The sequence below is a fragment of the Euprymna scolopes genome, chromosome 28, assembly GCF_053919585.1.
Source record: "Euprymna scolopes isolate OS-2025 chromosome 28, ASM5391958v1, whole genome shotgun sequence".
NCBI classification, from domain to species: domain Eukaryota; kingdom Metazoa; phylum Mollusca; class Cephalopoda; order Sepiida; family Sepiolidae; genus Euprymna; species Euprymna scolopes.
Window position 1 is genome coordinate 96,505,123 of NC_136509.1, and position 15,201 is coordinate 96,520,323.

The 15,201-nt window shown below is 27.4% G+C and overlaps 1 protein-coding gene across 1 annotated transcript in view; it reads right to left on the minus strand.

Moving 5' to 3' along the window:
* LOC145249743 (elongation factor-like GTPase 1) overlaps positions 1–15,201 on the minus strand; it is an 80,993-nt gene that overhangs the window by 19,552 nt on the left and 46,240 nt on the right. Inside the window, exons 12-14 of the mRNA XM_080111655.1 lie at positions 14,898–15,031; positions 10,111–10,233; positions 1,746–1,845 (exon numbers count right to left, since the gene is read on the minus strand). Coding sequence (XP_079967781.1) covers positions 1,746–1,845; positions 10,111–10,233; positions 14,898–15,031 — 357 coding nt within the window. The remainder of the gene's footprint in view (positions 1–1,745; positions 1,846–10,110; positions 10,234–14,897; positions 15,032–15,201) is intronic.

Here is a 15,201-nt window from a genome sequence, read left to right on the forward strand (position 1 = left end):
ACTTCCATGAAACTTCCTCCTTCAGAGGAAGCCGGTTAAACCATGAATAGGGTTGGTGCTGACTGCACACAATATCATTAAACCATACAAAACATGAAACTAAATAAAAATTCAGATACTTGTCGATTTTGAATCTAAAACATGATAGATCCCATTTTCAAAATTACAAAACTATCAATACAAAAATCATTAAAACTATCAATACAAAAATCATTAAAACTATCATTACAAAAATCATTAAAACTATCATTACAAAAACATTAAAACTATCATTACAAAAATAGTTGCATTTAAACACTTCAACACGCACACACCAATCATTTGTATTATTCGAACAACTGTTCTTGAAGGATTCTCTGTGGGGATGAAACGCGGATGCCCGTGTAATTAATTGCCATAAATATATTTTCATACTTACATAAACATAAAACGTTAATCAATTTGTGTTTCTAATAAGACATCCTTTAGGGCTGGATGCTTTGACAATAATTATGTTTGAAACAGCCAACCCTGAAGGATAATTAATGTTTTAATGTTTATATAACATTTATTTATAAAGATTGTTATTGAGCACTTTTGATAAAAAAAATATTGGTTTAATTTTATCAACACATTTGAACTTTAATATATATATATATATATATATATATATATATATATATTATATACATACACACACACAACATTTGGAAAATCGATGACATAATTTTGGAATTAAATGTAAATGAAAAAGTTTTGATGATGTAGGTTTGGAAGTGTTCATTTATATATATATATATATATATATATATATATATATATATATATATACACTAGCAAAAGTACCTGTCGTTGACTGGGTTCAAAAACAGTCTACAGAAAATGGACTCTGATTTATGAAAGTATGATAGGTTATGAAAAGGAAGGGTTGTAAATTTGGGTTGAATTTGGAGGTATCAAAACCAAAGCAAAATATGATGAAAGTAAAAATAAAATAGATAAACCCCATAATTTATTATACCACACCTGTTCACACTGAAACACTTATCACAATATTCTGTGGATCTATATTAAAAAACCTTGTTAAACTTTGTGACATATTTCCATTCTATGGAGGTCAGGTGCGAACGAACACTCCATGATTTTATTATACCATATTTCTTCAAACTGAAGCATAATTATCAAAGTATACTTACACAGATAGATATGAAAAGTATTTATTAAAGTTTAAAGTTTGTGCCTATTTCCATTCTATGGAGGCCAGGCGCGAACCCAGACCCCACACTTTTATTATACCATCCTTATTTAAGTTAAAACATACTTATCAAAGTATTCTTATGTACATCTATATCAAAAGCACTTGTAAACGTTTTTTTTTTAATTTTAAAATTTTTTATTTCTGTACTTTGTGGACCAGGCGCGAATGCAGACCCCACAATTTTAATGAACCACCGTTCTGCCAGATCAAACATACCCATTCCTGTGTCTCGATACATCTATCATTATGCAATCAGTTTTTTAAAACAGTCAACCATATAGGAGCCTATTCGTGACCAGACACACACAGCTTTATATTATATATATATTAGATTTATATATATGTATATATAAAATTTATGTATATGTATATATAAGATCTATATTTATATACATATGTATTTATAAAATTTATATTTATATATGTATTTATATATATCTATATACAATATTTCACATTTATTCAGAAGGAAGGAAGTAATTTTTGAATTACTGTAGTTATTTTTTACCTTTGTCGATTTTGTGGAAGCAGTTTCCGTTCTACTGGCACCATTTTTGACACAAATATTATCACAGGGACTTCATCAGATGAACTGCACCTCAGGAAATCTTGAAAAAAAACAAAACAAAAAATAACAATTCTCTGAAGTTATTCTAAAATGTGCAAAGGTGAAATGCATTTCAACTGCTGTCATGAACCCAGACTTAGGGTTAGTTTGATAATTATGCAATGAAAGACATGAAAAAAAGAAAGGAAGGTGCTTCTTCAGTTTAACCTCAATATTAAAAAATTAGTGTGCAAAAACTTTATTATATACCTGTTGTTTATTATTCTAAAAAAATAAAATCATCCCTGTGCAAATTTTGGAAGTGTTAAGTTTTGAGACATTGTGTTGAACAAAAATGGCGGTGTAGTTCAGTTCAGTAATCAAGATGGCGGCCAAGAATCAAATGCGGTCCATGCCATAGTTAACGGCGAACTGATTGAGTCCAAAATTCGACAATTTTTATAATAATTTTTAAACGTTTTCATTGGTTGTTTAGCACAGCCATTGGTTATAAAAATGATAGGCGAATCCATTCGTCTCATACCCCCATCAGGAGTGAAAAACATTTTACACACCCCATTTTTTTTATATAAATGAAAAATCCTTTCGGATTCAATTTTGGTTTCACTTGAGAAAAGGAAAGAACAATAAATAAATAAATAAATAAATAAAAATAAATGAACAAAGAAAAATAAACCAATAAAATAATTGTTTTTTTTTTTTTTTCTTCTGGTTTTGGGGGAATTTGTCTTTATTCTCATTGGTCAAAAAGAATTATTAATATATTGGTATAATGTGTGCAAAAAGAAGCCATTTTTTTTTTTTTTTGATACGTATAAAAATAAACACTTTTCAAATATATATAAACATACAAATAGAATACTTTTCAAATACACAAACATGTGCACAAAAATTCACAAATATACATTTTTTTTTTGTTTTGTTTTATCAAATGTTTGCCAAAAAAAAGATACAAAAAAGAACTATTTGACAAATAGGAAGTTTACGAAAAGGTTTTAACAAGTGACTTTTTTTTTTTTTGTAACAAAAACTGGAAACATTATGTTAGGTATTAGTTGGTTAATTTGATTAGTTCAAAGTCTTTACTAGTAAATTCAGTCCCATTGTCTGAGCGAATACATTTTACTGAACCGCACGGGGCAATATCAGCTAAATATTTCTTAGTGGCGAGGATAGTGTTGGATTTATATTTTAGAAAATACACCATAATTAAACCGGAAAAATCATCAATAAAGTTCAAAACGTACCTTAGATTGTTTCTCCTCATTGGGCTGATCGGACCTGCTAAGTCACAATGCACAAGTGAGAGAATTTTCGTAGCTTTTTTGTCTGGCGTTCGGCTTATATCTTGTCATTTTCCCCTGAGCACACACATCACAATTTGGGAGATTGTCTGAAGGTATTATTTTCATGCCTTCGACTACATTTGGTAATTTTTTTAATATCAGCTGTATTGCAGTGTCCTAGAATTTTATGTCAGGTTTCCAAGTCGTGACGGGCAGTTTTTGAGGGAACCATACTTTTTAAATAATATAGTCGGCCATTTCTTTAATATCAAATACAGTTCCATTGGGGTATATCAATTTTGATTTATTTTGGCCAAATTGTATATTCTCGCCTTGTTTAATTGCAGCCTGCACGGAAAATATGTCTTGCTTAAATGTAGGTATGAACAGAGCATTTTTTAGAATACAGTTACAGATTTCGCCTTTATTATTTTTTAGGGATATTTTAGCATCGCCTCTTTTCAAGACTATATCATTTATTTGACTACCGTCGGCAAGTTCGACAAAATGACTGAGGCTGATGAGATATTTTGCTGATTCAATTTGATTTATATTTTTAAACAAAAATTGTATTATTTGGATTATTCAGACTATTGTTCTTGAGTGTCGATTTTCACAACATTTCGGTCGATGTAACCTCAGACCTTCTTCAGGTGTATCTTGTCGAACTCAGAAATGTTTCTGTTGAACTCCAAAATTTGGATGGAATTTTGAACGGAAGCATTCATTTACTTCATGGGGATAGCATGCTCTCGTTCCATCAGCCATGACTGAATAGAGGTTCTAAGTAATTTGCAATTGTATTTTTCGGTCGCCCACACTGAGAATTGAACCTTTAACCTTCAGGAGAATATAACATTTACAATTGATTTTTCCAAGTACTCTAACGACTGTGCCACGAGTTCTTGTGCAACAAAAATATTAGATGAACTTGCATACTTTTTGGTGTACCATCTTTTTTTTTAACATAACAAGTAAGTACACAATAAACGTTTTGTGCCATTCTGTTTTTTTTTGTTTTTTTTTTCATGAGCAGCTTCAAATATTTAGGTGAAACTGGAGAAACACCAAAAGGCATTATAACTCTAAAATCATTTACCAACTGACAAACTGCTGCTGTGAAGAAAGAGAGAGGCGGATAACTCCTCACACTACAGTTATGGGCTGCAACTACTGCAACCAGCATTTTATAAAAAAAAAAAAAAAGAAAAAGAAAAAAAGCTGTCCTTCTCCAGCGTCACCTGGGAAATGCCTTTTACTTTCATCTTGCTCATTTACACCTGCCCCTGTTTCTAATTCTTGTGAAAAAATATTTACATATCAAGATAATTTAATAAGGAATTAATATCTGTCATGGAGATAAATCAGTTTGACAATTGCTTTAGATTTTTTTTTAACAATAAAATAAGCTTACGATATTAGTGAATTAACATGTGAAACACGTTAAAAAAAAAATAAAATAAAAATAAAATAAAAGTTATTTCCCTTGAACTCGAGAAGGGAGAGTTATTGCCCTTGAATAGAGTCGGGTCACGAGTTTTAAAGCGTCTCGCGACCACATCATGCATCCCAGTGGCTTTTACGTGACCACCTAATCAGCAAGTTATTAAATAAACGTGTTGAAGGCTATACTTAATCCTTTGAAGATTTTTGAGAGGTTATTAAACAAACAGCACTTATTATTAGTCATAAGAGAAATTAAAAAAAAACAAAACGGCTATACACTAGGTGTATCAGAATTTTTGTAGGAATTTTTGACACCCCTAACACGAAACTGCGAATAAAATATAAAAAACTCGTAATTTCTCTTTTAAAAGTGGGTTGTTTATTTTCTTTATGGATTATACTTCCAAAATAAACTATTAATGTTGTTTTAAAAGTAATAGAAATATTTTTTTTTATTTTAAAAAAAAACAGTAATGAATTTTACGAACTCAATATTTTTCAATTTTTAAACTTCAAAAATTTATCAAAATTTTTCTATTGATTCTATTTTTACGATATTTTCAGGGTCAATGTGAAATTTTATGCTCTTTCCAATAAACCGAATATAATATTTTAGACAAACGTTTTTTTTAAATTAACGCCCCCCCCATTTTCAAGTGTCTATTAAAAAGTAAATAATTAATTTACTCAAAGTTTTATATATCACAAATTGAAGAGAAAACGTCAATAAATAATATATTCAAATTTAAAACAAAAAAAGTAATGTTTTTTTTTTAGAAATTTACCTGTAAAGTCCGAAGTTTAAAACCTTTTTAAAAAGAAAAAACACGTTGTTTTTTTTTGTTTTTTTTTTTTTAAATGAAACCTTGGTCCTTGCTCCTTTAATTGAAAAAAAAAAAAAAATAGGGCTTGAATTACATTTTTCGAGGAGTTATAAGCTTGGAAAGACGGGGTGGAATTATTCACTATTTTTCACGAAATTTCTGACACACCTAGCTATAAACCCTTCCTTTTTCAGTCAGATTTTTGTGAAATTTAATTGAATTATTGGTTATAGTCAGCTAACATACTTCCTAATTTCCAGCATAAGGCTACCAGAAGCAGTAAACAAGACACATCAATTCTTTCGCTTTTTACTCTCACGCCTACATCTCCCCTGAGCATGTACTTTTTTTTTTATACTTTAATAAACATATTTTTATATAAATTCAATACTTTAATAAACATATTTTTATATAAATTCAATACTTTAATAAACATATTATATAAATTCAATACTTTAATAAACATATTATATAAATTCAATACTTTAATAAACATATTATATAAATTCAATACTTTAATAAACATTATATAAATTCAATACTTTAATAAACATATATTTATTATATAAATTCAATACTTTAATAAACATATATTTATTATATAAATTCAATACTTTAATAAACATATTTATTATATAAATTCAATACTTTAATAAACATATTTATTATATAAATTCAATACTTTAATAAATTTATATTTATTATATAAATTCAATACTTTAATAAACATATTTATTATATAAATTCAATACTTTAATAAACATATTTATTATATAAATTCAATACTTTAATAAACATATTTATTATATAAATTCAATACTTTAATAAACATATTTATTATATAAATTCAATACTTTAATAAACATATATTTATTATATAAATTCAATACTTTAATAAACATATTTATTATATAAATTCAATACTTTAATAAACATATTTATTATATAAATTCAATACTTTAATAAACTTATATTTATTATATAAATTCAATACTTTAATAAACATATTTATTATATAAATTCAATACTTTAATAAACATATTTATTATATAAATTCAATACTTTAATAAACTTATATTTATTATATAAATTCAATACTTTAATAAACATATTTATTATATAAATTCAATACTTTAATAAACATATTTATTATATAAATTCAATACTTTAATAAACTTATATTTATTATATAAATTCAATACTTTAATAAACATATTTATTATATAAATTCAATACTTTAATAAACATATATTTATTATATAAATTCAATACTTTAATAAACATATTTATTATATAAATTCAATACTTTAATAAATTTATATTTATTATATAAATTCAATACTTTAATAAACATATTTATTATATAAATTCAATACTTTAATAAACATATTTATTATATAAATTCAATACTTTAATAAACATATTTATTATATAAATTCAATACTTTAATAAACATATTTATTATATAAATTCAATACTTTAATAAACATATATTTATTATATAAATTCAATACTTTAATAAACATATTTATTATATAAATTCAATACTTTAATAAACATATTTATTATATAAATTCAATACTTTAATAAACATATTTATTATATAAATTCAATACTTTAATAAACATATTTATTATATAAATTCAATACTTTAATAAACATATTTATTATATAAATTCAATACTTTAATAAACTTATATTTATTATATAAATTCAATACTTTAATAAACATATTTATTATATAAATTCAATACTTTAATAAACATATTTATTATATAAATTCAATACTTTAATAAACATATATTTATTATATAAATTCAATACTTTAATAAACATATTTATTATATAAATTCAATACTTTAATAAACTTATATTTATTATATAAATTCAATACTTTAATAAACTTATATTTATTATATAAATTCAATACTTTAATAAACATATTTATTATATAAATTCAATACTTTAATAAACTTATATTTATTATATAAATTCAATACTTTAATAAACATATTTATTATATAAATTCAATACTTTAATAAACATATTTATTATATAAATTCAATACTTTAATAAACATATTTATTATATAAATTCAATACTTTAATAAATTTATATTTATTATATAAATTCAATACTTTAATAAACATATTTATTATATAAATTCAATACTTTAATAAACATATTTATTATATAAATTCAATACTTTAATAAACATATTTATTATATAAATTCAATACTTTAATAAACATATTTATTATATAAATTCAATACTTTAATAAACATATTTATTATATAAATTCAATACTTTAATAAACATATTTATTATATAAATTCAATACTTTAATAAACTTATATTTATTATATAAATTCAATACTTTAATAAACATATTTATTATATAAATTCAATACTTTAATAAACATATATTTATTATATAAATTCAATACTTTAATAAACATATATTTATTATATAAATTCAATACTTTAATAAACATATTTATTATATAAATTCAATACTTTAATAAACATATTTATTATATAAATTCAAATAAAATAACTTATTTTTAAAATTAAAAAAAAGAAAACGTGTAGGAAATATAATTTCTTATAAAATTTCATACACATATTTCTTATAAAATTTCATACACATATTTCTTATAAAATTTCATACACATATTTCTTATAAAATTTCATACACATATTTCTTATAAAATTTCATACACATATTTCTTATAAAATTTCATACACATATTTCTTATAAAATTTCATACACATATTTCTTATAAAATTTCATACACATATTTCTTATAAAATTTCATACACATATTTCTTATAAAATTTCATACACATATTTCTTATAAAATTTCATACACATATTTCTTATAAAATTTCATACACATATTTCTTATAAAATTTCATACACATATTTCTTATAAAATTTCATACACATATTTCTTATAAAATTTCATACACATATTTCTTATAAAATTTCATACACATATTTCTTATAAAATTTCATACACATATTTCTTATAAAATTTCATACACATATTTCTTATAAAATTTCATACACATATTTCTTATAAAATTTCATACACATATTTCTTATAAAATTTCATACACATATTTCTTATAAAATTTCATACACATATTTCTTATAAAATTTCATACACATATTTCTTATAAAATTTCATACACATATTTCTTATAAAATTTCATACACATATTTCTTATAAAATTTCATACACATATTTCTTATAAAATTTCATACACATATTTCTTATAAAATTTCATACACATATTTCTTATAAAATTTCATACACATATTTCTTATAAAATTTCATACACATATTTCTTATAAAATTTCATACACATATTTCTTATAAAATTTCATACACATATTTCTTATAAAATTTCATACACATATTTCTTATAAAATTTCATACACATATTTCTTATAAAATTTCATACACATATTTCTTATAAAATTTCATACACATATTTCTTATAAAATTTCATACACATATTTCTTATAAAATTTCATACACATATTTCTTATAAAATTTCATACACATATTTCTTATAAAATTTCATACACATATTTCTTATAAAATTTCATACACATATTTCTTATAAAATTTCATACACATATTTCTTATAAAATTTCATACACATATTTCTTATAAAATTTCATACACATATTTCTTATAAAATTTCATACACATATTTCTTATAAAATTTCATACACATATTTCTTATAAAATTTCATACACATATTTCTTATAAAATTTCATACACATATTTCTTATAAAATTTCATACACATATTTCTTATAAAATTTCATACACATATTTCTTATAAAATTTCATACACGTATTTCTTATAAAATTTCATACACATATTTCTTATATAATTTCATACACATATTTCTTATAAAATTTCATACACATATTTCTTATAAAATTTCATACACATATTTCTTATAAAATTTCATACACATATTTCTTATAAAATTTCATACACATATTTCTTATAAAATTTCATACACATATTTCTTATAAAATTTCATACACATATTTCTTATAAAATTTCATACACATATTTCTTATAAAATTTCATACACGTATTTCTTATAAAATTTCATACACATATTTCTTATATAATTTCATACACGTATTTCTTATATAATTTCATACACGTATTTCTTATATAATTTCATACACGTATTTCTTATATAATTTCATACACGTATTTCTTATATAATTTCATACACGTATTTCTTATATAATTTCATACACATATTTCTTATAAAATTTCAAATAAAATAAAAACTTATTTTTTTCATTTACTATTAAAAGTCCAAATAAAACTAATTGTTATTTTTATCTTTTTATAATTTTGTTGATTTTTCAATAATGTCCTTTTCTTATATTTTATTTCAAAAAATCGCTTCACAATATAAATTCTGAAAAACAATAAATGTGAAGGAACTGATTTGCCTTACCAGTAGTGCTACGCTGGAAGTTAAGGAGTACATTAGCTGACTATAACCAAAGTATTTATGGTATTGTTTGGTTATTACATCAAATGATTCGAATGATTAATAAAAATTATAATATATTTAAAAAAGTGTTAATTTAAAATGTTACAGTTGAATAAGACATATGATAGACTGATAATTTAATTAAATAAATTAACAAAATAAATTAATTTATTAAATTAAAAGGATATTTGGAAAATATTCTTACCTTTCTTCAAATCTTGGCTTTTTTGTGGCAACGAATCAAAACTTCGGGAATTGCTACACATTAATTTTTCAATTCTTTCTTTCGACATATTTATAGGTGGCGGTAATTTCTCTGCTATCATTCCTGCAATGAAACACATGAAAAAGAAACTACAAATCTACATCATTTAGTAAATGTATATCGAATGGTTTTCCTCATAAACGTTTATTAAAGCTTCAGATACGAGAAACTATTTAATCAAACCTTTCTAGGCTTACTGAAAATTAGTTTGCATAGAACTTAACGTAACCAACAAATCTGTCTTCTTTTAAAAATGCACACATACAAGAAGGGGGAAACAAAAAACGTTAAAATTTAAGTTACATAATGTCAGGCTGTGATATTAGCGACTGTTATCCTTCCCCTTTCAGAGCGAAGATCAGAGAGAATGTGAGAAAATGATTCACGAAGACGCACAAAGGCGAGCGGTAGTAAGATGAGTATGTAATGTTATGACCCTTTAGGCTGTGATCATAGCATAGTATCTGTTAACTGTGGCAAGCGGGAGCAATGGTCAAAACATTATTATTATTATTGTTATTGCATTCTTATTAATTGATTTGAGCGACGGATGGTCGCTGGATCAGTTATTATGATTAGAAGAATAAACAATTAAACTGGGGAATAAATGATTGACGTGTAAATCGCAAAAAGAATGCGAAAATAGAAAATAGATGTAAACATTCTTTTGGATTTGGATAAACAATTAACTAGTTGTGGATTAGATTGGTATGAGACACGTAATTAAATGACGTAAGAGAACACGTGATGTAGTTAGTTTTGGAGAGATTCAGAGAGTTGAGGATTGACCACCAGAGCAGACAGACATTGGACAGACAGCTGGGAGCGAGCTGTATGAACAGAAAATGTAGACTAACTGCAGATCCTGTTAAAACCAATTGAGACAACTGTAATAAATTTATATTACAAAAATATAAATAGTTGTTTTATGGTTTCACAAAGAAGAACAGTTGTCTCAATTATATGGTGCGGATCGCTTCATGGTTGTCACGGAGCAGCGGGAAGATACAGAAGAACTCTTCAAGAAAACAAAAGGTATGAAGCATATATTATTCTTCTTACATATGAACTGTAAAAATATCCTGTGCGATAAGTCTGATACAACATGATTCCGTTCACACGTCAATATCATGTCCCCTCGCTAACAACATACATACGATTTATACGTTCATTATCTGTCTGTTAAAAGAACAATATCTTACATCCACTAGATAACACATGACACGTTTTAATGTATCATCTCCATTCCAATTTCAACCAATATACAATAAGTAGATAGGTGGGAGTGGGTTAGAGGGCAAGTGCGGAAGTTGTCAGTTTGTATTGATTAGGAGAGGTTGGGAATGGTGACTAAGACAAACGACTAGACATAGGATTTCTGGTTATAAGTTAGGAGTCAGGGTTGATTGAGACAGTTTATAGCTTCAGAAGTTCTGAGAGAGTTCTGCTTTAGGCAGATAGGGGTAACCTCAAGCGAAATTGGAGATCGGCGCTGATCCAGGATCAGCCAACTTTGATTGAAAGACAATGACGTCTCAAAAGACAAATTGTCTAGTTGTGTCTTAGCTGATACACTGGAACTAAACCGAGATGAGGATGCTATCATTTGTTGGTCCTTTTCTGTGACGGCATCACATGTACATAGCCAAAGAACAACTGTGTTTTAAACAATGTATTCGAATTTGGGGTTTCTTTTTGCACGTGTGCACTAGTGCATTGCCGAGATGACCACATGGCTAAAATGAGAATAAAAATAAATGAAGACCAATAGAAGACCATGTCACACAAATGTTGGGGTCGACAGTGATCGTTTAGGGGATTACAAAATCATTTTGTTTAAAGTTGATCACACAGTAGTTGTAATGTAATATGAGAGTAATGACAGTATAAAAAGTCAGTAAAAGAGTAATGACAGTATAAAAAGTCAAGTCTATTGGGTTATGTCTCCTTCCCCATTTCCTCTTCCACAGGAGGGAGGGGGTGAAGGTGAGGTGTATTTGTACGGTATAATAAAACTCCACACACACACACACACAAGGTATTAAAATTTTAGGAAAAACGTATTTAATAAAAAAAAAAAATTGATTACAACTACTGCTACAAAGAAAGAGAAAGAGGTCGATGACCGGCGTACACTATAGTTAGGTCTAATAGGTTTTCTCCTAATTAGTATATTATTTCTAGCTGAAGATGAGGCATCCTATAGGATGCAAGCCACTCACTCGTTATCTCATATATTCTAACCGAGAGATCTTTTTAAGATTCTAACTGTCGCTTTAAGTGCAACTGTCTATCTCTCTTGCACTTGGTTCAAGCGAGGTAATTTTGGAAATTCTTTCTCATTAGTCCAGTTCCTCCTATACAGATTGGAATGATAAAATTGTCGCCCTAGAAAAGATGATATGATTCCTTTTCCGTTTGATGAAAACCAATTTTCTGTTTTTGTTGCAGACCATCTACTAGTTGGCCAGTTGTGTACAAATCCCAAAAGCGATAGGAGCTTTCTGTCCTGCCTGAAAGTTTAATGAGTAATTCATGTACAATTTGTTCTCTACTGATCCAAGTTATGACAACAGGACCATTGCCAGCACCCTCAAAATACAAACCTGGATGGTTCAATGCTTGAGGCCGTGCCCAGGGTGATGAAAACAAAGCCTCCGGCCATGGTTATGGTCTTTGATATGGTTTCAAGTGAGGACCACATCATGCCACATGATATCTTCGAAGTCGGCATGAAAGTCAACACCAAAGTGTACCTGGATGTGCTGAAGAGTGTGATGATCCCCTAATGCAAGCAGGTGGCCGCTGGCAGACCCTGGCTACAACAGTAGGACTTGACGCCGGCCCACAAGTCCAAAGAGATCCAGGCTTGGCTTCAGAAGGAGTACCTTTCTCACACTGCCCCTCCTCCTCCCCTGGCTTCAGAAGGAGTACCTTTCTCACACTGCCCCTCCTCCTCCCCTGGCTTCAGAAGGAGTACCTTTCCCACACTGCCCCTCCTCCTCCCCTGGCTTCAGAAGGAGTACCTTTCCCACACTGCCCCTCCTCCTCCCCTGGCTTCAGAAGGAGTACCTTTTCCACACTGCCCCTCCTCCTCCCCTGGCTTCAGAAGGAGTACCTTTCTCACACTGCCCCTCCTCCTCCCCTGGCTTCAGAAGGAGTACCTTTCTCACACTGCCCCTCCTCCTCCCCTGGCTTCAGAAGGAGTACCTTTCTCACACTGCCCCTCCTCCTCCCCTGAACCCGCTGTACTACTTTGTTTGGTCAAACGTCGAGAACATCACCAACATGATCTTTCATAACATCAAAGCCAGCCTGATCATCACCATCTGCTGGGTATTCGCTGAGTTGCAACTGGCGCTTGTGGAAAAGACGTGCTCCCAGTTCTGAACCAGTATCGAGGAGATGATTGAGGCTAAAGGCAGCTACATTGAATAGATGTCAGTTCTACTACGTAATCAAGTTACTTGAATTGATTTTTTTCAACAAAGTTTTAAAATAAAGCTGCATTGTTAGCATTACAAGTTGATTTTTTTTCTTTTTAGATAATTGTTATTTTATCAACTTGCATGAAAAGAGCTACGTAAAAGATGCTTAAAATCGTTTGAATCATGCAAATACCATCAGTAGTTCAAATGTTATGAGAATTTCAAGTGCAAAAATTTAGGCTTTTCCGTGGACATTTTTCTTTAGAAAAAGTGGGCTAAATTACGGACCTCAACATTTCAAGAAATTTGGTAATTTCGCCATCATTTATTTTTCAAGCTATTCTCATGAAACTAGGCACTCTTATGTAAAATTGTGTTCTTTCTGATTATGCAGTCAAATTTGATGAATCTCTTTACCATAAGCCACAAATTATAAATTCAGATGTACAATTTTCAATTTTTTTTTAAAACCGGCGCATGGTATCATACAGTGGGTGTCTATTCATGAACAAAACTAAGTATTATAGTGGTATTTAAATATAGCTTTATTGAGAATAGGCATTTTCCTGCCTCCTCACTAAAGGAGAGCTTAATCTTAGGTGTAGCCATTGAATGCCTAAAGGGCATTCATGGCCGGTATTTACTACTCCTCTCAAAGAAAAAAAAATTGAGTAGATATGAATTAATCTCAGGAATAAATCAAAGAAAATTTTTCATATAGATTTTGGATTTCTGTAAAAGATGGAAATTCCAATAGTCGACCAGAACTTATGCATTTTGGGACCAGTCCAATTTTCAATTTTGTAAATCCTGTCTATCTGGCCCAAAATATACCCCTATTTTCTGAGATGCAAACATGAATCCTCTAGGTAATTTTCACAGTACCATATTATTGGAATGCTTATTTTATTCTCTTTCCATCAATGTAATTCTTTTAAAAATTGACCTACAAATAAAGAAGATATGGCTTGTTGAAGCACATCAGGTATGTAATATTGCCGATATCCACGAAAATACAGCATACACTTGTAATGCTAGTATTGTTGTTTCCTTTAGGGCGACACTTTTATTGTTCTACCCTGTAATGACTGAAATGCAGATCTTCCTAAGATTCCAGTTTCTTTTCATGTCATACATAAGATATTTCGTTATCTTTTCCATTTCAGGTGTTATCTTTTCCATCCCATCTAGCATCATTTCTGCAGGGTGTGTGTAAACGGACGTATCTGGTTTGGCTTCTAGTATTAAATCAAAATACAGTTTTCGAAAATGATATGCAAAAAAAAAAGAATTACTTACCTAAAACTGCTTTTGATAGTGGAAGCCATTGTCCACAAATGGCCTGTAAATGGACTTTAGCATCTGACCGTGAATCACGAGCAGATATTTTCAAATTTAAGGACTTAACAATTTTTTCAGTCATTTCTTTGTCTCTTAAATAAATAAAAAAAAAATGCAATTTTTCATTAGTTCAAAGTTAAATATAAATTGAATGAATTATTTCATCCAAATATGGTGTTTAACGTTATAAAATGACATTAATTACAATAATTAAAATAAATTGAATGAATTATTTCATCCAAATATGGTGTTTAACGTTATA